This window comes from Aedes albopictus, chromosome 2 (assembly GCF_035046485.1).
Source record: "Aedes albopictus strain Foshan chromosome 2, AalbF5, whole genome shotgun sequence".
NCBI lineage: Eukaryota > Metazoa > Arthropoda > Insecta > Diptera > Culicidae > Aedes > Aedes albopictus.
The window spans coordinates 348164679-348188463 of NC_085137.1; the positions used below are offsets into that span (position 1 = coordinate 348164679).

Consider the following 23785-nt stretch of genomic DNA (forward strand, 5'->3'; position numbering starts at 1 on the left):
AAATATTTGATAAATGGCCTATTTGACCTTAAGGTGAATATATGACGAAGCCACACCTCGAATTTTCAAAAGCACAAATGTAAAGAACCGAATCTCGGTTTGAGCTGAAAAGTTGATCGATTAGTTACCCGCTGGTCGTGACCAATCGATCAACTTTTCAGCTCAAACCGACATTCGGTTCTTCAGATTTGTGCTCTTGAAAATTCGAGGTGTGGCTTCGTTATATATTCACCTTATTCACCTTGGGAAGGAAAACAACTATTAAGGCATCGTCCTACGTTTGACCAATATTGCATTCACGTACATTATCGTAAGCAATCAAACCAAATTCACTTTGAGCCTTCAAATCGATTGCCTATAACTCTCCAGAATGCTTCACGCACACCGCAAACTTTTCCTAGATGGCAGGTCGGAGCTCTGTCAAAGCCGAATAGTAAAGTATGCAGTTTATTGGGAATCGCATATGACATGAATGGGCCAAAGGGCGATTAAATGAATTTATTGTGAATAAATGACAGCTGAACATTTTTTATCGACAGACCCACAACCCACAACCTGTCCTCAACGGGAAAGTGGCAACTTCCATAGAAAGCATTGAAACCGCAAACGGCCACTCGATCGCTTACCAATTGAAATACCCAGCTTGAACTCCCGCAGCTTGGGGCCACTGTACTTGACATTTTTAATTACAGACAAATTACACGCACCGTCACGTCATACGCGAATGTAATATTGATTAACCAATCAACCGTGGTCGTCGTTGTTGTCATGATATGACATTCTTTGCTTCGTCAGTGTAACGCTCAATACATATCACCAGACAGTCACACTACATTAAGGTTTGTTTTCTAATCGCAGGAAAAAGTGTGCGAATCCCTGCAACAGTCCACGTCGACGAAAAGCAGTAAGAAGAAGGCAAGAGATTTTTCGATTTCCTATTCAAAGTTTTAGCCAGTTTTGCAGCACTTGAACACTCGAGCAAAATTTTACACTTACAAACCAGCTAGCAATACACGAATTTGACACCACCTCAATTTGACAGATGTGCACCGGTTTGATTTTGAATAGTTACACATTTATATGCAAATTGGCTATTTAGCATTTTATTTTAATCAAATTATCGATTTCATTTGCAAAAGTACAATGGTATGGTTAAATTCTGAAGTGTGTTTATAATTATTATTTTGCTTTGAAAGAATTCAAAAGAAGTTCAATCAAAATATCTTTCTAATAAGCTATAGTTCCGAAACATCTTTGAAATGCACGATCCATTATTTTGTGGTACAGCCGACCAAAGTGCATACAGTAGAATTTCTAAAAGCATAACATTTTTCGTTTCATCTATACAAAACTCTCACAGAATTCAATTCAGAGTCCTCGCAGGATTCTCTCCAGAATCTTGGCCCGATTCCTTCCAGAATCCTCACAGGGAGCTCTCCAAAATTTTCTGAGGAATATCTCAGAATGCTCACAGGATAATCTCAAGAATCCTCACACAATTCTCTCCAGAAACCTCGCAGAGTTCTCACCTGAGTCGACGCAGGATTCTCTCTAGAAACCTCGTAGAAATATCTACAGAATATTTGCCATATTCTTTCCAAAATTATCGCGGAATTTTCTCCACAGTTCTCACACAATTCTCTTCAGAATCTTCGCCCGTTTTTTTTTTCAAAATACTCGCGACAGGATCCTCATTGTTCTCTCCAGGATCCTCATAGTATTCTCTCCAAAACCCTCGCAGATTCTCTTCAGAATCTTCACAGGATTCTCTCTACAATCCTCGCAGGATTCTCTCCAAAATCTTGACCCGATTTTTTCGAGAATACTCCAGAATCCTTGCAGGATTCTCATCAGAATCCTCGCAGGAAGATATCCAAAATCTCGTAGGATTCCATCCAGAGTCTTCGCAGGATTCTTTTCGGAATCTTTGGCCCATTCTTTGCAGAATTCGCGCAGAATTCTCTCCAGAATCCTCACAGGATTCTCTCCAGAATCCTCACAGCATTCTCTCCAGAGTCCTCACATGATTCTCTCCAGAATCCTCACAGGATTCTCTACAGAATCCTTACAAGTATCTCTACACAATCTTCACAGGATTCTCTCCAAAATCCTCACAGGATTATCTCCAGAATGTTTGCCCTATTCTTTCCAGAATCTTCACCAGATTTTCATCAGAGACCTCGCCGGATTCTCTCCAGAATCCTCGCCGCATTCTCTCCAGAGTTCTCACAGGATTCTCTACAAAATCCTCTCATTATTGAAGGATCACAGGATTCTCTTCAGAATCCTCACAGGATTCTCTCCAGAATCCTCACAGAATTCTCTCCAGAATCCTCACAGGATTTTCCCCAGAATTCTAACCGCATTCTCTCTAAAATCCTCACAGAATTCTCTCTAGAATTCTCTCCAGAATTATCTCACAGGATTCTCTCCAGAATCCCCTAAGGATTCTCTCCAGAATCCCCACAGGATTCTCTCCAGAATCCCCACAGAATTCTCTCCAGAATCCCCACAGGATTCTCTCCAGAATCCCCACAGGATTCTCTCCAGAATCCCCACAGGATTCTCTCCAGAATCCCCACAGGATTCTCTCCAGAATCCCCACAGGACTCTCTCCAGAATCCTCACAGGATTCTCTCCAGAATCCCCACAGGATTCTCTCCAGAATCCCCACAGGATTCTCTTCAGAATCCCCACAGGATTCTCTTCAGAATCCCCACAGGACTCTCCAGAATCCCCTCAGGATTCTCTCCAGAATCCTCACAGGATTCTCTCCAGAATCCCCACAGGATTCTCTCCAGAATGCCCACAGGATTCTTTCCTGAATCCTCACAGGATTTTCTCCAGTATCCTTACAGGGTTCTCTACAGAATCCTCACAGGATCCTCTACAGAATCCTCACAGGATTCTCTCCAGAATCCTCACAGGATTCTCTTAAGGATCCTCTTCAGAATCCTTACAGGATTCTCTTCAGAATCCTTACAGGATTCTCTTCAGAATCCTTACAGGATTCTCTTCAGAATCCTTACAGGATTCTCTTCAGAATCCTTACAGGATTCTCTTCAGAATCCTTACAGGATTCTCTTCAGAATCCTTACAGGATTCTCTTCAGAATCCTTACAGGATTCTCTTCAGAATCCTTACAGGATTCTCTTCAGAATCCTTACAGGATTCTCTTCAGAATCCTTACAGGATTCTCTTCAGAATCCTTACAGGATTCTCTTCAGAATCCTTACAGGATTCTCTTCAGAATCCTTACAGGATTCTCTTCAGAATCCTTACAGGATTCTCTTCAGAATCCTTACAGGATTCTCTTCAGAATCCTTACAGGATTCTCTTCAGATCCTTACAGGATTCTCTTCAGAATCCTTACAGGATTCTCTTCAGAATCCTTACAGGATTCTCTTCAGAATCCTTACAGGATTCTCTCCAGAATCCTTACAGGATTCTCTCCAGAATCCTTACAGGATTCTCTCCAGAATCCTTACAGGATTCTCTCCAGAATCCTTACAGGATTCTCTCCAGAATCCTTACAGGATTCTCTCCAGAATCCTTACAGGATTCTCTCCAGAATCCTTACAGGATTCTCTCCAGAATCCTTACAGGATTCTCTCCAGAATCCTTACAGGATTCTCTCCAGAATCCTTACAGGATTCTCTCCAGAATCCTTACAGGATTCTCTCCAGAATCCTTACAGGATTCTCTCCAGAATCCTTACAGGATTCTCTCCAGAATCCTTACAGGATTCTCTCCAGAATCCTTACAGGATTCTCTCCAGAATCCTTACAGGATTCTCTCCAGAATCCTTACAGGATTCTCTCCAGAATCCTTACAGGATTCTCTCCAGAATCCTCACAGGATTCTCTCCAGAATCCTCACAGGATTCTCTCCAGAATCCTTACAGGATTCTCTCCAGAATCCTTACAGGATTCTCTCCAGAATCCTTACAGGATTCTCTCCAGAATCCTTACAGGATTCTCTCCAGAATCCTTACAGGATTCTCTCCAGAATCCTCACAGGATTCTCTCCAGAATCCTCACAGGATTCTCTCCAGAATCCTCACAGGATTCTCTCCAGAATCCTCACAGGATTCTCTCCAGAATCCTCACAGGATTCTCTCCAGAATTCTCACAGGATTCTCTCCAGAATCCTCACAGGATTCTCTCCAGAATCCTCACAGGATTCTCTCCAGAATCCTCACAGGATTCTCTCCAGAATACTCACAGGATTCTCTCCAGAATCCTCACAGGATTCTCTCCAGAATCCTCACAGGATTCTCTCCAGAATCCTCACAGGATTCTCTCCAGAATCCTCACAGGATTCTCTCCAGAATCCTCACAGGATTCTCTCCAGAATCCTCACAGGATTCTCTCCAGAATCCTCACAGGATTCTCTCCAGAATCCTCACAGGATTCTCTCCAGAATCCTCACAGGATTCTCTCCAGAATCCTCACAGGATTCTCTCCAGAATCCTCACAGGATTCTCTCCAGAATCCTCACAGGATTCTCTCCAGAATCCTCACAGGATTCTCTCCAGAATCCTCACAGGATTCTCTCCAGAATCCTCACAGGATTCTCTCCAGAATCCTCACAGGATTCTCTCCAGAATCCTCACAGGATTCTCTCCAGAATCCTCACAGGATTCTCTCCAGAATCCTCACAGGATTCTCTCCAGAATCCTCACAGGATTCTCTCCAGAATCCTCACAGGATTCTCTCCAGAATCCTCACAGGATTCTCTCCAGAATCCTCACAGGATTCTCTCCAGAATCCTCACAGGATTCTCTCCAGAATCCTCACAGGATTCTCTCCAGAATCCTCACAGGATTCTCTCCAGAATCCTCACAGGATTCTCTCCAGAATCCTCACAGGATTCTCTCCAGAATCCTCACAGGATTCTCTCCAGAATCCTCACAGCATTCTCTCCAGAGTCCTCACATGATTCTCTCCAGAATCCTCACAGGATTCTCTACAGAATCCTTACAAGTATCTCTACACAATCTTCACAGGATTCTCTCCAAAATCCTCACAGGATTATCTCCAGAATGTTTGCCCTATTCTTTCCAGAATCTTCACCAGATTTTCATCAGAGACCTCGCCGGATTCTCTCCAGAATCCTCGCCGCATTCTCTCCAGAGTTCTCACAGGATTCTCTACAAAATCCTCTCATTATTGAAGGATCACAGGATTCTCTTCAGAATCCTCACAGGATTCTCTCCAGAATCCTCACAGAATTCTCTCCAGAATCCTCACAGGATTTTCCCCAGAATTCTAACCGCATTCTCTCTAAAATCCTCACAGAATTCTCTCTAGAATTCTCTCCAGAATTATCTCACAGGATTCTCTCCAGAATCCCCTAAGGATTCTCTCCAGAATCCCCACAGGATTCTCTCCAGAATCCCCACAGAATTCTCTCCAGAATCCCCACAGGATTCTCTCCAGAATCCCCACAGGATTCTCTCCAGAATCCCCACAGGATTCTCTCCAGAATCCCCACAGGATTCTCTCCAGAATCCCCACAGGACTCTCTCCAGAATCCTCACAGGATTCTCTCCAGAATCCCCACAGGATTCTCTCCAGAATCCCCACAGGATTCTCTTCAGAATCCCCACAGGATTCTCTTCAGAATCCCCACAGGACTCTCCAGAATCCCCTCAGGATTCTCTCCAGAATCCTCACAGGATTCTCTCCAGAATCCCCACAGGATTCTCTCCAGAATGCCCACAGGATTCTTTCCTGAATCCTCACAGGATTTTCTCCAGTATCCTTACAGGGTTCTCTACAGAATCCTCACAGGATCCTCTACAGAATCCTCACAGGATTCTCTCCAGAATCCTCACAGGATTCTCTTAAGGATCCTCTTCAGAATCCTTACAGGATTCTCTTCAGAATCCTTACAGGATTCTCTTCAGAATCCTTACAGGATTCTCTTCAGAATCCTTACAGGATTCTCTTCAGAATCCTTACAGGATTCTCTTCAGAATCCTTACAGGATTCTCTTCAGAATCCTTACAGGATTCTCTTCAGAATCCTTACAGGATTCTCTTCAGAATCCTTACAGGGTTCTCTTCAGAATCCTTACAGGATTCTCTTCAGAATCCTTACAGGATTCTCTTCAGAATCCTTACAGGATTCTCTTCAGAATCCTTACAGGATTCTCTTCAGAATCCTTACAGGATTCTCTTCAGAATCCTTACAGGATTCTCTTCAGAATCCTTACAGGATTCTCTTCAGAATCCTTACAGGATTCTCTTCAGAATCCTTACAGGATTCTCTTCAGAATCCTTACAGGATTCTCTTCAGAATCCTTACAGGATTCTCTTCAGAATCCTTACAGGATTCTCTTCAGAATCCTTACAGGATTCTCTTCAGAATCCTTACAGGATTCTCTTCAGAATCCTTACAGGATTCTCTTCAGAATCCTTACAGGATTCTCTTCAGAATCCTTACAGGATTCTCTTCAGAATCCTTACAGGATTCTCTTCAGAATCCTTACAGGATTCTCTTCAGAATCCTTACAGGATTCTCTTCAGAATCCTTACAGGATTCTCTTCAGAATCCTTACAGGATTCTCTTCAGAATCCTTACAGGATTCTCTCCAGAATCCTTACAGGATTCTCTCCAGAATCCTTACAGGATTCTCTCCAGAATCCTTACAGGATTCTCTCCAGAATCCTCACAGGATTCTCTCCAGAATCCTTACAGGATTCTCTCCAGAATCCTTACAGGATTCTCTCCAGAATCCTTACAGGATTCTCTCCAGAATCCTTACAGGATTCTCTCCAGAATCCTTACAGGATTCTCTCCAGAATCCTTACAGGATTCTCTCCAGAATCCTTACAGGATTCTCTCCAGAATCCTCACAGGATTCTCTCCAGAATCCTCACAGGATTCTCTCCAGAATCCTCACAGGATTCTCTCCAGAATCCTCACAGGATTCTCTCCAGAATCCTCACAGGATTCTCTCCAGAATCCTCACAGGATTCTCTCCAGAATCCTCACAGGATTCTCTCCAGAATCCTCACAGGATTCTCTCCAGAATCCTCACAGGATTCTCTCCAGAATCCTCACAGGATTCTCTCCAGAATCCTCACAGGATTCTCTCCAGAATCCTCACAGGATTCTCTCCAGAATCCTCACAGGATTCTCTCCAGAATCCTCACAGGATTCTCTCCAGAATCCTCACAGGATTCTCTCCAGAATCCTCACAGGATTCTCTCCAGAATCCTCACAGGATTCTCTCCAGAATCCTCACAGGATTCTCTCCAGAATCCTCACAGGATTCTCTCCAGAATCCTCACAGGATTCTCTCCAGAATCCTCACAGGATTCTCTCCAGAATCCTCACAGGATTCTCTCCAGAATCCTCACAGGATTCTCTCCAGAATCCTCACAGGATTCTCTCCAGAATCCTCACAGGATTCTCTCCAGAATCCTCACAGGATTCTCTCCAGAATCCTCACAGGATTCTCTCCAGAATCCTCACAGGATTCTCTCCAGAATCCTCACAGGATTCTCTCCAGAATCCTCACAGGATTCTCTCCAGAATCCTCACAGGATTCTCTCCAGAATCCTCACAGGATTCTCTCCAGAATCCTCACAGGATTCTCTCCAGAATCCTCACAGGATTCTCTCCAGAATCCTCACAGGATTCTCTCCAGAATCCTCACAGGATTCTCTCCAGAATCCTCACAGGATTCTCTCCAGAATCCTCACAGGATTCTCTCCAGAATCCTCACAGGATTCTCTCCAGAATCCTCACAGGATTCTCTCCAGAATCCTCACAGGATTCTCTCCAGAATCCTCACAGGATTCTCTCCAGAATCCTCACAGGATTCTCTCCAGAATCCTCACAGGATTCTCTCCAGAATCCTCACAGGATTCTCTCCAGAATCCTCACAGGATTCTCTCCAGAATCCTCACAGGATTCTCTCCAGAATTCTCACAGGATTCTCTCCAGAATCCTCACAGGATTCTCTCCAGAATCCCCACAGGATTCTCTCCAGAATCCCCACAGGATTCTCTCCAGAATCCCCACAGGATTCTCTCCAGAATCCCCACAGGATTCTCTCCAGAATCCCCACAGGATTCTCTCCAGAATCCCCTCAGGATTCTCTCCAGAATCCTCACAGGATTCTCTCCAGAATCCCCACAGGACTCTCCAGAATCCCCTCAGGATTCTCCCCAGAATCCTCACAGGATTCTCTCCAGAATCCCCACAGGATTCTCTCCAGAATCCCCACAGGATTCTCTCCAGAATCCCCACAGGATTCTCTCCAGAATCCCCACAGGATTCTCTCCAGAATCCCCACAGGATTCTCTCCAGAATCCCCACAGGATTCTCTCCTGAATCCTCACAGGATTTTATCCAGTATCCTTACAGGGTTCTCTACAGAATCCTCACAGGATTCTCTACAGAATCCTCACAGGATTCTCTACAGAATCCTCACAGGATTCTCTACAGAATCCTCACAGGATTCTCTCCAGAATCCTCACAGGATTCTCTCCTGAATCCTCACAGGATTCTCTTAAGGATCCTCACAGGATTCTCTCCAGAACCCTCACAGGATTCTCTCCAGAATCCTCACAGGATTCTCTCCAGAATCCTCACAGGATTCTCTCCAGAATCCTTACAGGATTCTCTCCAGAATTCTCACAGGATTCTCTCCAGAATCCTCACAGGATTCTCTCCAGAATCCTCACAGGATTCTCTCCAGAATCCTCGCAGGATTTTCTCCAAAATCCTCACAGGATTGAGGATGACGGGTGCAATTCCCGGTCGATCTACGAACATTTCGTAAAAAAAATGTTGTGTCTGCCACACGATATACACATGCAACATGGTCATTGGCAGCGGAAGCTCTCAGTTAACACAGGCTCCTTTTATAATCATCACAGGATTCTCCCCAGCAACCTCGCAGGATTCTGGAGAGAATCCTCGCAGGAAACTCCCCAGAATCCTTGCAGGGTTCTCACTAGAGTCCTCGTAGGATTCTCTCCAAAATCTTTGCCCAATTCTTTCCAGAATTCTCACAGGATTCTCTCCAGAATCTTTGCCCGATTCTTTCCAGAATTCCTCGCAGGATTCTCTTCAGTATCCTCGCAGACTCCCATGATTCTCTTCATAATTAGAACACGATTATCATCAAATTCCTCGCAAGATTCTCTCCAGAATCCTTTTTTTTTTCCTCCCCTGTTGAGGAAACTAAGCCACTGCGTCCAATAGGCTGAACTTTTGTGGCATATCCAGAATCCTTACACAATTATCTATATATTTCTCAGAGGATTATATTCAGAATCCTTAAAAGACTCGTTTCAGAAATTGCCGGATTCTCTCCATCCCCACAGATTCTCTTCAAAATTTCTCAGATTTCACATCCAGAATTCTCATCAGTACTCTAACCAGAATCCGGGAAGATTTTTCAACAGAATTGTCAAAGGATTCTCTTTAGAATCTACGCAGGTTCCCTTCAGAATCCTTGTAGTATCCTCTACCGAATCCTCACAGAATTCTCTGCAGAATTTTCACAGGATTCTTTCAAGAATCTTCATAGGAGTATCGATCAGTATCGATCATAGAATTCTCTACAGATTTCTCAAGGAACACTTTCTAATACCTCCACATGATGCTTTCTAGAAGGATTTTCTCCTGAATAATCCCGAATTTCTCACCAGAATGCTCTTAAGAGTCTCTTTGGAATCAATGAAACATTCTCTACAGAAACTCAGGCAAGATTGTTTAGAATTGCCTCAATGTTCTATCAGAAATTCCAAAGGATTCTTTGCATAATCCTATCAAGAATCTCTCTAGAATCCTCAGAGAATTCTCTTCAGAAACGATGCAGAAATTCCTCTATAATCCTCGCAGAATTCTTTCAGTATATTACGTGAAAAAATGGCATTATGAAATTTTACTGCATCGACTAAGTCCGAAACATTGAAAAATATGTGAGAAGTTTTTTCGTGTTAAATGTTGTTGTTTAATTTGTAAATATGTCCCTGACTTGTTTCTGAATATTGTGCATTGTTAAGCTCATGAAATGTAGCCTAAATCTAGTTGCTTACTTTCAGATCGATTAACAATCTGAATCGGGTGCCCCATTGGGATTCGATAAACTAGGCAAAACACTAGTTATGTAAGTAACAGATGCTGCTGCGAACAAAAAACGTGACCTACGAGAGAAAATACAATTACAACTACATGGATTTCTGTTCGGTGTCGTAGGCTTGGTCGTGGGTTTGTTATTTTCTGATGTTTTATTTAATCACGCATTTGAAATGATTTTTTTTTTTAATTTGTGTAACAAAGAATCTTCAAAAGATTTTCTACAAAATACCTGTAGAATTTTCTTTAGAACACTCGTGGGTTTATCACAGGAATCTTCACAGGGCTCCTTACTGAATTTTTAATGGATCCTTTTATAGTTGTTCACAGGATTCCCCCCAGATGCATCAGAAGATTTTCCTCAGAACCCTTACAGGAAGTTTTCCAGAATCCTCGCAGGTCTATTCCCATTAGCTGTACATGATTCTGATGTGTACAGGAGTCTTCCCAGAATCCTTATAGGATTATTCCTAGAATTCTTATATGATTATTCTAAGAATAATCACAGGATTCTTCTACAGTACTCCCTCCAGAATCCGTACAAAATTGTCTCCAAAGTTCTTGCAGATTTATCTTCAGAATGTTCACAGGATACGAGTTAAAACGTCACTAAATTATCTTCAGAACCATTTCAAAATTCTCTCCCGAATTTTTAAAAGCCTCACAGGGCTCCATCACAGAATTCTCTCAAAAATACTCACATTTTTCTTTTAAGAATCCTTACAGGATTCTGTCCGGAATTATCATAGGATTTTATCCAAGATCCTCGCACAAATCTTTTTAGCATACACTTAGAGCTCTGACCAGAATTCTCACTGTGTTCTATCCAGAATCTTCACAAGATTCTACCTAAAATTCTTTTGAGATTTGGTCTACAATCAACTCAGGATTCTATCTAGTATTCTTTCAGGATTCTATCCAGAACCCTCTCAGGAATCTTTCTACAATCCTCTTAGGATTTTTCTCGTTTTGCTAGATTCAGTTCTCTGAGGATTCTTCTCGCTTCTCGGTATCCTTAACAGATTTTGCTCGGACACTTCACACAATTCTACCTCAGGTATCAGTAGGTCGGCTCCAGAAGCACGTTCTCCTCCATCTGGAAAATTTGTGCCATCAACCTACCTTATTTATATCATTACAGAGTTCTCACAAAAATGCTAACAGAATCCTTCAAGGAATCCTTTTAGAACCCGGCTCATAATATTCTCAGGATATTTCTTGAAATTTCCTCAAGGTGCTTCTCCCGATCATAACAGGATTCTTACCATAAACCTCGCACAATGTAAAAATATTTAATCAAAAATGAGCAATAACATCTCACTTGGTATTTTGAGAAAGAGATAGAGCTGTCTAGAAGGCGTTATGATCCAAACACAAATTGCAGAGGTCCTAAGAATTAAGAAGATGGAGAATGTATGGGCTGTCAGGGGTGGTAAAAAATATCACTTTATGCGTGACGTAATTTATGAAAATGTCTTAGTTTGAATTTCTACCGTAAACAATTTGGTCTGTCTGTATAGCAAAACAAATGATTGAGATAACCAATTCTAAATAGGGTTTTTACATATAGATTCATTTTGAAAGTGAACTAATGAAGTGAAGTGAGCTAAAATACCAGATTTTAGCGCCCATTTGCTTCTTACAGAAGCCATCGGTCGATTGTTTGCTTACTCATTTCTTTCCTTTTGTTTGCACAAACCCCAAAAGAACTTTTTCCTCATCTTTTACTTTTAATTTTCACAATTCTTCAAACCCTGTGCAAGTTGGCAGAAAAACTCATCGGAAGAATGCACTGCCCACTGCCCACCACATCCCGTTTTAGAAGTGACCGCAACTCTCAACTTTGTTCACTTACACTTCAATCTCCTCTCGGGTGAAGACCGTACCGTTCGAACGCCCGTTGCGTTGCAATCCACTCCCCCACGTACAAACTCACAGACAGATAGAAGCCCCAACTTCCCGAACACACCGGAATGGGTTGCTAACGTAGAAGTAGCGTGCACTCTCGCGCGGCTATGCTCTTCCGGAACGGGGAACTAGTGCCCCAAGAGTTTGGTTTCTTTATTTTTAACTTGCCCTTCTAGACTTTGTTTAGTTTGAGCCTTTTGTTAGATGAAGCCATTTTCACCTAGATGCCTGATGAGTTTTTGTTCCTGTTGTGCGTAGATTCCTTGTTTTTTTTTATTGACGGGAATGAGAACACCAATTTATCTTTCCAATGTTAGGCGAATTTTGTTCCTGAACCGGCATATCACAAAATAGAGCAGAGTAATTAATTGTAGATAGAAAGCAATCGGTAGACAGCGAAACACACAATTGGACTAGTGGCTGGAGAAAATCTAGGAAGCATTGATTAACTGCTGATTGAATTGAAAATGAGTGATAACTGTAAGAATCTAATTCAAATTGTTTCGTGTTTCTTTTCGCCCGGTACAACATCCATTACCTATAGCTATAGCTACAATATACTAGGGGCTTTGTGAAAATAGATCAACTGATTATTCCAAGAAATCTGATTTATGTCTCTCTTATAAATTTAGTTGAGCAATTATTCTGCTCAATAATGAGTGCATCGTTCTATCCAGGTGTTCGTCCACCTGGATACAATGCTTCCATCTTTTTCTCACCTCCTAATTTTGAGCAATCAAAAAGACCATCTGAAGTAAAACGCATAACATTTAATCATTATTGACTTATTCAATTTCACGCGTCTCCTTTTGTTTTCATCAAACATGCTTTGAAAAGCACGATAATGCCCCTGAAACTTCATTCAAAGCTCAAAACGGAATGTGCCCGGGGATGATTTTCCTCATCTCTGTAGGACAGGCGACTGCAAGGAAAAATTATAATCCTCGCAGAATTCTCTCCAGAACCCTCGCAGGACTTTCTGCAGCATCTTCCCAGGATTCTCTCCAGAATACTCACATGGTTCTCTCAAGAATCATCGTAGGAATCTCTCCAGAATACAATGATACATATTGCCCATTTACTGGCATTTTACCAGGTTTGCTGGTATGTCTTAAACATACTGGAAAAACTTGTAATTAGAAGGCACGAAATGTTGCTAATTGACAAATTGAGAGATGAAATTTGTGAAAAAAATCGCGTTCTGGTGGGATTCGAACTCACGACTCCGTATTCGCTAGACCGGCGCTTTAACCAACTAAGCCACAGAACAGGTAATGGTTCTGCGGAATAGAAAGCCAAACTGACTCCGAAGCCGCACCGTGAACACTCCTATTTCACAAACTCATCTCTCTTTTCGGCTTAGATGCCAATCCACAACACACTCCTGTTTGTGCCCACTAACGACAAGTGCGAGCGAGTTATTTATATGAAGCCGAGACTTACTCTCGCACTCCGCATACCTAGCCACCAGGCAGTTGGTTTTGCTGGTGTCTAATTAGTATGCGTCGAGAGCTCGGCACGGTCGGACGCTCGGACGACCGAACTGCGCCATGTGACGCAAGCAAGGGTCCAATGATACATATTGCCCATTTACTGGCATTTTACCAGGTTTGCTGGTATGTCTTAAACATACTCCAGAATACTCGCATGATTCTCTTCAGAGTACTGACAGGATTCTCTTCAGAATCCTCGTAGGATTCTCTTCAGTATTCTCGTAGGATTATCTAATGAATAATCCTCGCAACATTCTCTGCAGAACCCTGGCAGAATTCTTTTCAAAATTCTAAGCAGAATTCTCACAGCATTATCTGCAGAATCTTCACAGGATTCACTGCTGAATCCGCATAGGATTTTTTGCAGAATCCTCGAAGAATTTTTTTTTTATCTGTATTAACGAGATTTTTAGCCCTAGGCTAGTTCATCTCGGGACCCACACTTTACTTCCCTTCCGAAGGAAGAACTCACATTTTGCGAGTTTGTCGGGAGTGGGATTCGATCCCAGTTCCTCGGCGTGATAGTCAAGTGTTCTAACCATCACACCAGGTCCGCTCCACTCCTCGAAGAATTCTCTCCAGAATCCTCGAAAAACATCATCCACAATCCTCGGAGGATTCATTTTATAATCCTCACAGAATTCTCTCCAGAATCCTCGCAGGGTTCTCTCCAAGATCCTCGCCGGATTCTGTCCCGAATCCTCGCAGACTTCTCTTCAGAATCCTCGTAGGATTTTATCCAGAATTCTCTCCAGAATCCTTGTAGGACTCTTTGCAGGATCCTTTCAGGATTCTCTGAAAAATCTTCAAAACACTCACAGGATTTTTTTCAGAATTCTCAGCAGAATTCTCGCAGTATTATCTGCAGAGTCCTCTCAGTATTCTCTGCAGTATGCTTGCAGAATTCTCTGCAGAAGCCTCGCAAGGGTTTCTCCAAGATCCCTGCAAGACTCTCTCTACAATCATCTGAGGATTCTCTCCAGAATCCTCCCAGAATTTTCTCCAGAATCCTCGCAGACTTCTGCCCAAAATCTTTGGAGGATACTTTTCAGAATCCTCGAAGGATTTTCTCCAGAGTTCTTCAGATAATCCTTGCAGGATTCTCTGAAGAATCTTCGCAAGATTCTCTGCAGGACCCTCGAAGGATTCTCGCAGTATTATCTGAAGAATCCTCTCAGTATTATCTGCAGAATCCTCACAGGGTTCTCTCCAGGCAGAGTTCAGTACAGAGTCCTCGCAGGGTTCTTTCCAGACCCCCCGGAGAATATTCTCCACAATCCTCGGAGGATTCCCTTCAGAATCTTCACAGAATTTTCTCCGGAATCATTGCAGGGTGCTTTTGATTGATAAGTGAAGAAACATACAAGCTTGTAACTATTTTGTAGAATTTATAATATTGATAATTTTCTAAAGCGTCTAACACTTTTTGAACCGATGTTTAGGATCCCAACTCGATTAGTCGGGCACAACAATAAAAAAGTATTACCCTTGTACTTTAAACGCTTTTACATTGAAACCCCGACAACGAATTCCATCAGTAAATTTGATCACGGTTGTTCTATGCTTTCTCGATAACAAAAAAAAAATCTCCACCATGTACAACAACATAATTGCATTAAAACAAAACTCTCACCGCCACACTGCTTCCGTAGGAACAGGCGCACCACTGCAGCTTCAAACATGAATAGCTTCACAGAGTTAGTTCTATGCAATATAGCCTGCACTCAGCACTTCTGCCAACCACAACAGCAACAACTCTACTCCCGAGTGGAACACAAACTAGCACGCCAAACATCGACACGCTGCCAAAGTAGTGTATAGCGCTTCACAAAAGCAGTACTAGCATTCGCATCTATCGACCATTGGAAGAAGCCTACAAAAATCCTCTTCTCTTCTTTTTCTCTTTCTTTTTTCCGCCTGTCCTCCGTACAAAAACAAAATAACAAATCAATCAAACCGAATTTGACCACAAATATCCAATCGAACGCTTTCGCTCTCTCTCTCGGTGTGTGATTGATTGCAACGAACACGACTGATGACACCCTTGCACGTTCTTACCAAACAAAAACCAACAGTCGTCCAAGCTTGAAACTAAACTGGCCAACATCAAACCACTGGATCTGCTAACCTACTCGCCAACCTCACGACGCAACAGTACGGCCGCAGGCTTCCAGCGAAGCTTTCAGAAAAGCCAGAAAAAGGCACTGAAAAACCTTCGAAAAAGCTTCAAGCTTTGAATGCAATACCAAGGCCCCGACAACTGCCAACACCAGGCGACTATCGATGAGAAGACTGATGAGCCTGCCAAACCGACCGTGCGAACCGGTTGGACCAACTGGGCCTGGTCTGTGATTGCGTTTCAAGTGATAACAAATCTAAGAAATTACCTAAGGACCATCATCTGCATCAATGGAAACCAAAACAACAATTTCCGCAACCGACAACACCAGAGCGAAAGCCTCCAGTATTCTGTTTGTAGTGCTGTATTCGTGTAACTTTGTACTTTCCTAACGCCTAACGCCAAACAAAAACCGTCTCACACCTTCGCACATCGCCGTTTTTCTATTTGTGGATATGGATGTCCGAACCAATTTCGTACTTGACCAAATCAGATAGAATTACTAGTTAACAAACATTTTGTACCATGCAAGCGACCACACATTTGTAATGCTAAACTATTACAGTAATATCAAAAACATCAACCAAGTAAGATACAGTGAAACCCGTAGTGCGTAGCCATACAATATAGATCCGCTTTTCCGTACATCCCTTTGAGTGCCACTAGCCGACACCTTGACTGAATTTATAGAACACTGTTTTTCCAACCCCCAATAGCAAACCAAAACTACGAATTCATCTCTGAGAAACACCATTCTTTAAATGCACTGCTCATCTTTTGCCGCTCGATGTAACACCACCACATTAGAGATCATCAACTACCAGTTTGCATCCATCTATCATGGCACTTTTGCAGATACCCTCAACTGAGAAATTTCCATCTATAAACTTAAACATTCAGGCTTTTTCTGTGCTGACGCTTTCCAGATGAAAAGTACCGTTTATCATTTAACGAGTTACGTATTATTTATGGCCCATCAATTCTAACAGCTCATCTCTTGAAAAAGGTCCTATACACGGGACTAAAATGTCGGGCTTTGCCAAACTAACAACCTCAATCCACAGCTGTCCAACATTACTCCCAGTCTTCTCTAAAAATGATAACTTAATTCAGTCATTATTGACAAGACGCTGTAAATACGGCATAGAAAGGCAATAGGGATCAAGACCCGATCTAGATTTCAAATTTAAACGACAAAACGTGGCGTATTAACTTTTGCTCAACATATTTGTTGCTTTATGTTCGATGTATACTTCTCCCACACCATGGAGCAGGAATTTCGGTCTACTGTTAAATTCGGCCTCATGAACTCTGGCCTAACAACCCATTCGCCCTACCGTACTTCGGTCAGACGTACGCAATGATCTGGTACTTTTCGATCAGCTTTTCCATTTTTTTTTAGTTTTCAGTTAAGCTTTTTTTTACCTTTCACATTAAGGGGTAATATTTGCAGGATTTTTTTTTATTACTGCATAATGATCAACTTTGTGGAAAATAATAATCAAGACAGTAGGAAATCGGCCAATATCTGGACGAAGCCTAGTGGATGGCTAGCTGGGAACCCTCTTTCAATATCTCAGAAGCATTATTTTTTTTTTTCGTATTAACATTCACATACCCGACCCCCGACAACTCATTTTGAAAATGCTGGCATTTCGTCAATTAACATCCGATTTTTATGAAGTCGCCCTTAATCGATCATAAATGGGTGCTAGTTTATTACACTCAAGTGGTAATGTAATATCCGGAACCATTCCGGAGATATTCCGGATTATACTGGGGTCAGGGGGTGGGGAAGGGTTTATGTTTTGCCAAATGCTCAAAAGTGATTATTTCATGTGCTATTGTACTTGAGAGGCCTCCGCGGAACCTGTTCCTGGTGTTCCGGAGCGGCCATATCTGTAGTTACATACTTTAGTCAACTTTTTCTGTCCCATTCTCATGAAATCATGAAGTTTGATACGTCACACGGCATGTTTTGATTGCAAACCAGTAATGTCCCCGATATCATCCCCGTGGGACCTATGCTAGATATTTAGGGGTGGCCATATTAGTTGATACAGACTTCAGGGTATCGTTTCTGAATCAGTCATTCGAAATCATGAAGTTTGATATGTCGCACGACATGTTTTGGATGAAAATCAGAAGTGTCCCCAATGAGGCCCCCGCGGAACCTGTCACGGTCACCCGGATGGGTCAACTTATTCAAATCTGTTTATCACAGTTGTGTTCTATTGTTCCCAATGAAAATTCCGCTGAAAATCGAGGGTTCAAACATAATAACACACGAAATAATCATTTTTAGCCATTTCAGCACCCTCCCTGACCCCAGTACAATCCGGAATATCTCCGGAATGGTCCGGATATTGCATGGCCACTTGGGTGTAATAAACTTGCACCAATTTATGATCGATTGAGGGCGACTTCAAAAAAATTGGATGAAAATTGATGTAATGCCATCATTTTCAAAATGAGATGTTGGGGGTCGGGTACGTGAAGGTTAACGAGATTTTAAGCCTCAGGCTAGTTCATCTCGGGACCCACGTACGTTTAAAAAGACATCAAAAATCATTTTCAGCTATACAGAACATTCCTAATATCAGCTAAAAATAAAGAGTTTTGATTGCCTAGGCAAAAAAAAAATAAAAATGCTTAAACTATACCCCGTCTTAAGGCAGGGTTGGGTATTAGAGGATTGAGGATAACTGTATTTTCGAACTTTCCGAATAAATTGTTAGAACTTCTAAAATATGTTTTATGAACTTTGAAGATTAAATTTTAGAACAAACAAATGATATCATAAAGGAATCAATATTTAGTTTAGTGTAATCAATTCAAATGAAAAAATGATAAACTTTAAAAACTTTTTGGATGATCTTGAAACAACATTTAATTTTTATTGGCGTAAATTCAAACTAAAGCCAGTTATTTATTTCTGGAAACAGTTCTGGAGAAATTCTAGAAATCAACCAATTTTGTTGATTGGCATTTTTGTTTTCGAGGTACACTAGTCAGTTCATGGTAGATAGTTTGATAAAATTTGTATTCCTAACATCGTCCGCTGTATTTTAGCTTTAAATTAGTAGAAGAAGCAGGTAATGACTCTGAAGAATATCAATAATAAATGTCAACAGGATTCTATGAGGAAACTTGCAAAAAGATCCTTGATAAATTCTGGGGGAAATTTAGTTGTGATTTAAAAAGCATTAATTCAAAGAAGAAAGGTTTATATTATTGAAAGATTCGCATGTGGGACAAGTTCTTTAGTGTAAGCTTAGCTCAGTAAAGGAAAGATTTACTGAAGGCATAATTACAGGAATTTCTAGACAAATGTTTTAAAATATTTTAGAAAACTTCTGGCGAATTCTTGACCAATATGTGAAAAGGGCGGAACAGCTTCTTCCGTCCCTGCTAAGCATATTTTAATTTATTTATAAAAACTTATTCCGTAATCAGATAGATGGGAGTCATCTCTATCTGGTAAGAGATTCCATGACTAATTGAAAAAACGCCCACAAGTTACCAACGAAGCAGAAATTTGCAATGGTTGTCACGCTCTTTTCACATTATAGTTTTGCGGGGTTTTCACTTTTCCACTGTTTCCTGGACTGTTTCACTGGTCCAGGTCTCAGACGTCTCCGTGCGGAAAAATAATTGAGAAAATCGACAAGAAAATAAGCTAATCACGAACATGTGGATCAAAATTTCGTGGAGAATATCTTCAAAAATATAATAGGTAGTACAATGCTTGTCATGGGAGTTTTTTTCATAGAATTCTTTGCTAGCTAATTTATGTATGAAGGAATTGAATAACAAAATCTAAAAACAAATAAAAGGTGTCAACATTTTTTGCGGTTTTTCACTTTGTATGTGGTTTTGAACAGTCCTTATGTGATATTTATAGAAAAATACAAAAAAAAGAATTAGTGGTGTTAAAATGTGTAAAAAACGACATGTTGTCTTCAGGAAAGTTTTTCCTTATAAAATTTCCTTTGGGAATTAGCACTAAGTTGGGAAACTTTTATGGTGGGTATACGCCATGGTATATCTATAAACGATAAATTACAGTATTTAAATTTATAAATCGGTATCAAAGGGTTAACCGCAAAACATGTCGTTATTTATTCTTCACAAAATGTTTGGGTCTATACTTACTTGATACTTGATGGGCTACAACTCGTAGCGGTGAGTCTACGCCGAATGAAGTATCCGCCTCCACTGCACTAAGGGGATTCAGGTGGCCAAAAATCAAAAATTGACTTTATTCAATTTGAGATTCAGGTTCGGTAGTTGGAAGTAAACCACTTGGACCAGTAAACCCTAGAATATTGGTTTGCTAATCCCTATACTTATCGAGATATTGGCAGCAGAATGAGATCATTGTCAATTTTTGGTAAAATTCATGAAATGTTCAACTTTGCATAACTTCGGCCTAAATGAAAAATGTTAAACTTTTAAAGTAGTTTCTAAAAGCTTGCTTATAAACCTTTAGAATGGCGCATCAGACGTAGAAATATTGATTGTAAAAGTATTAAATGATGCCACATTAAAAAATTCAAATTTTTCCCATACAAACCGTTCCATACAAAAAAAAAGTTTCGCTGAGTTTCGCTTCGGGTCTATTTCTATGTCTTTGTTTAGGATCCCTGGGAGGCATTGAAAACAAATTTGGCTGCTACTAGCTGCTATTCTGCAATTCCAAACATGTTGTCGACGATGATTGAGATATTGCCATATAAAATCACCCTATTGGCCATTAAATACCTCTGAGGAAACATTTGGTCGTCATGGCCACTTTTATCGGTAGATCAATCATAGTGCAGTCTAAATCTGGTCTTGGATCTCTTAGCAAAGCGTGTTTTTACGAATTGGAATCCATTTAGTAAATAGGAACAGCAATCCTTAAACGCCTAAAAGTATGCAATACCCTTGTAATTACATGCTGTTTGAAACTGTCGTGTTGAAACAACTTGTTCAACTTGATTTCATATTTTTCAGGCATAAACCCTACGAATAGGAGCAAGACATTATAAAGTTGACGCGAAAATATTTTTGGCCACCTGTTTGTATGGAGCCGCCCCATAGTGCACTGGCCGTGGTCCTGGCCTAATCGCTTCCAGTCGCCCTGAACGTTTAGAGTCCTTGGTTCTCTCTCTCTCTCTTCTTGGCATAACGTCCTCACTGGAACAAAGCCTGCTTCTCAGCTTAGTGTTCTATGAGCACTTCCACAGTTATTAACTGAGAGCTTCCTCTGCCAATGACCATTTTGCATGCGTATATCGTGTGGCAGGCACGAAGATACTCTATGCCCAAGGAAGTCAAGGAAATTTCCTTTACGAAAAGATCCTGGACCGACCGGGAATCGAACCCGTCACCCTCAGCATGGTCATGCTGAATACCCATGCGTTTACCGCCTCGGCTATATGGGCCCTTGGTTCTCCTCAACTACAAAAATCCAACGTGTGCGCGGCCTTCCACGAAGCCGACGACCCCTTCCTGGTCCTCTGCTGAATATAATTTTAGCTTGTCGTTCCTCCGGCATACGAGCTACGTGTCCAGCCCACCGCAGCCTGCCGTGTTGTATTCACTTCACTATATCCATCTCTTTATATACCTGGTACAATTCGTAGTTCATGCGACGCCGCCACATGCCGTCCTCCAGTTTACCGCCGAGTATTGTTCGCAGTACTTTACGTTCTAAGACTCCAAAAGCTCTCCGATCAACTTCTTTCAACGTCCACGTTTCATGGCCGTACAAAGCGACCGGAAGAATCAGATACTTGTACAACCCGAGTTTTGTCTTCATTTGCAGCCTGCGGGACTTTAGCTGGTTTCGCAGACCGAAAAAGGCCCGATTCGCAGCCGCAATCCGTCTTTTCACCTCGCGGGTAACATCATTATCGCACGCCACTAGAGTACCAAGATAAACAAATTCATCCACAACTTCAAACTTTTCCCCACCTAGCACCACTTTGTCACCACTACCACGGCCGGACCGACGTTGACCACCAGCAGTCATGTACTTACATAGTTTTTGTGATGTTAATCGTAAATCCAATCCTCGCAGTCTCCCTCTTTAAAGGTACGAACGCCTCTTCCACGGCCCGACGGTCGATTCTGATGATGTCGATATCGTCCGCGAAAACCAGGAGCATATGCGACTTCGTGACAAAGGTTCCGCTCCTGTGCACACCAGCTCTCCTCATCGCTCCTTCCAATGCAATGTTGAACAGTAAGTTCGAAAGAGCATCGCCCTGATTCAGTCCGTCAAAGGTTACGAACGATGACGAAATTTTATCCGCAACCCGTACACTTGATTTCGATCCGTCAAGCGTCACACGAATCAGTCTAATCAGCTTCGCCGGAAAACCATGTTCGATCATAATCTGCAATAACTCGTTTCTCTTCACTGAATCGTACGCCGCCTTGAAATCAATAAACAGATGATAGATCTGCAAGTTGTACTCCCGAAATTTATCGAGAATCTGCCACAGGGTGAACATCTGATCCGTCGTTGATCGGCCATCACGAAATCCTGCCTGATATTCGCCGACGAAGGAGTCCTCAATCGGCCTCAGCCTGTGGAACAGAACTCCGGACAAATTTTGTACGCTGAATTGATGAGTGTTATTCCTCTGTAATTCGCGCACTCCAGTTGCTGCCCTTTCTTGACAAGAGGGCAAATGAGACCATCCAACCAACTAGCAAGCAGTTCTTCTTCCTCCCATATATTCAATATAATACGATGTAAGAATTGATACAGCTGCTCACTACCGTGCTTGAGAAGCTCGGCCGGGAGTTCGTCCTTCCCAGCAGCCTTGTTGTTCTTCAGTCCCCTAATAGCTGTCTTGACCTCGTCTAGCGTTGGAGGTTCCACAGCTTGTCCGTCGTCGTCGATTCGAATACCTCAAAGTGCTCTCTCCACCTGGCAGCCACCATTGTCTTGTCTGTCAGCAAGTTTCCATTACGGTCGTTGTACATGACGGAAGAAGGCGCTGTTTTTCTCCGCACGCCATTGACAGTTTCGTAAAATCTCCGCATATCATTCTGTATCATACTCTCTTGCGCCTGAGCAATCACATTTCCCTCGTGCTCTTTTTTTCTTTTTGCGGTGAATTCGTTTTTCGGCTACTCTTGCTTCCCTATATCGCTCCCTGCTCTGCCGGGTCCCCGACACCAACATCCGGCTTCTGGCAACATTCTTCTCGTCCGTTACACTCTGGCACTTCTCGTCGAACCACCCGTTTCTAGATCGTCTTTGAGCAGTACCTATCACCTCCCGCGCTGCTGTACTCATCGCTCCGTGGATAGACTCCCACAGAGTGTTGAGATTATCGCTCTCGTTGATCTCACTTACCCGCTCGTCCAGCTTCTGGTGATAGTCAGCTACCGTACCGTCTGCTAAAAAAACCGCTGGATGTTGAAACGCATCGATCGACGGTTCCTAGAGTCCGACACGGTTGATAACCGAGATAGTGATCTGAGTCGATTTTAGAACCTCTAAAAGTTCTAACAGTTTGGATCTATACCAGGCGTTAAAAATATGGAAAGGGTGGGTTTTGTCAATTTTGCTAATTTAAAAAAAAACATTTGTTTGATATTTACTACGAAAAATTACCATTTTTCCTTAGGAGCTACCTCTAACCGTCATTTTTGAAAGATGTCCCCATACAAAAACTACAATTTGCCGGGTGAGCCCAAAAACTTTCTGACTATGTGCAGTTTTAATGTAGAAATTTTATTAAATTTTGGCCAACCGCTTAAAAGTTATAACCTTATGTTTGAACACTATACACAAAAAAAAACTTTTGTGTTGTAGCAGCTTCAGTAACTGCAATATCAATTTTTATAAACTTTGAAAAAGAGATTCCTGAAAAAGATGTGAAATGATATTATAAATAACTCAATAGTTTAGTGTTATTAACTCAAAGGGAAAATAATAATTTTTTATCATTTTTTTTTTGTTATAATGCCTTTTTACATCTAGCAACGGCTCTGGAGAAATACTAGAAGTCATTCGGTTCTGTTATTGTAGTCGTACAGTATATGTTATGATAATAATACAATATGATCAATCTCTTAGAAGGATATTTACACCTTATAACACACACTTATTAGATCTGTCAATAAAAATAGGTGTCAAAATTAGATCTAGATATAAT

At 41.7% G+C, this 23785-nt stretch overlaps 1 protein-coding gene across 10 annotated transcripts in view; it reads left to right on the top strand.

Moving 5' to 3' along the window:
• LOC115263194 (SCY1-like protein 2) overlaps positions 1-23785 on the top strand; it is a 447209-nt gene that overhangs the window by 400620 nt on the left and 22804 nt on the right. For 6 of the 10 annotated variants that reach the window (XM_062852674.1, XM_062852676.1, XM_062852679.1 and 3 more), the window contains 2 exons: positions 859-915; positions 15580-16210. The exons of 2 other annotated variants lie outside the window; for them this stretch is intronic. In XM_062852674.1, coding sequence (XP_062708658.1) covers positions 859-915; positions 15580-15741 — 219 coding nt within the window. In that variant the 3' untranslated portion in view covers positions 15742-16210. Of the gene's footprint in view, positions 1-858; positions 1047-15579; positions 16594-23785 lie in introns of those variants that run through there. 2 more of the 10 variants (XM_062852675.1, XM_062852683.1) reach the window with 2 other exon arrangements.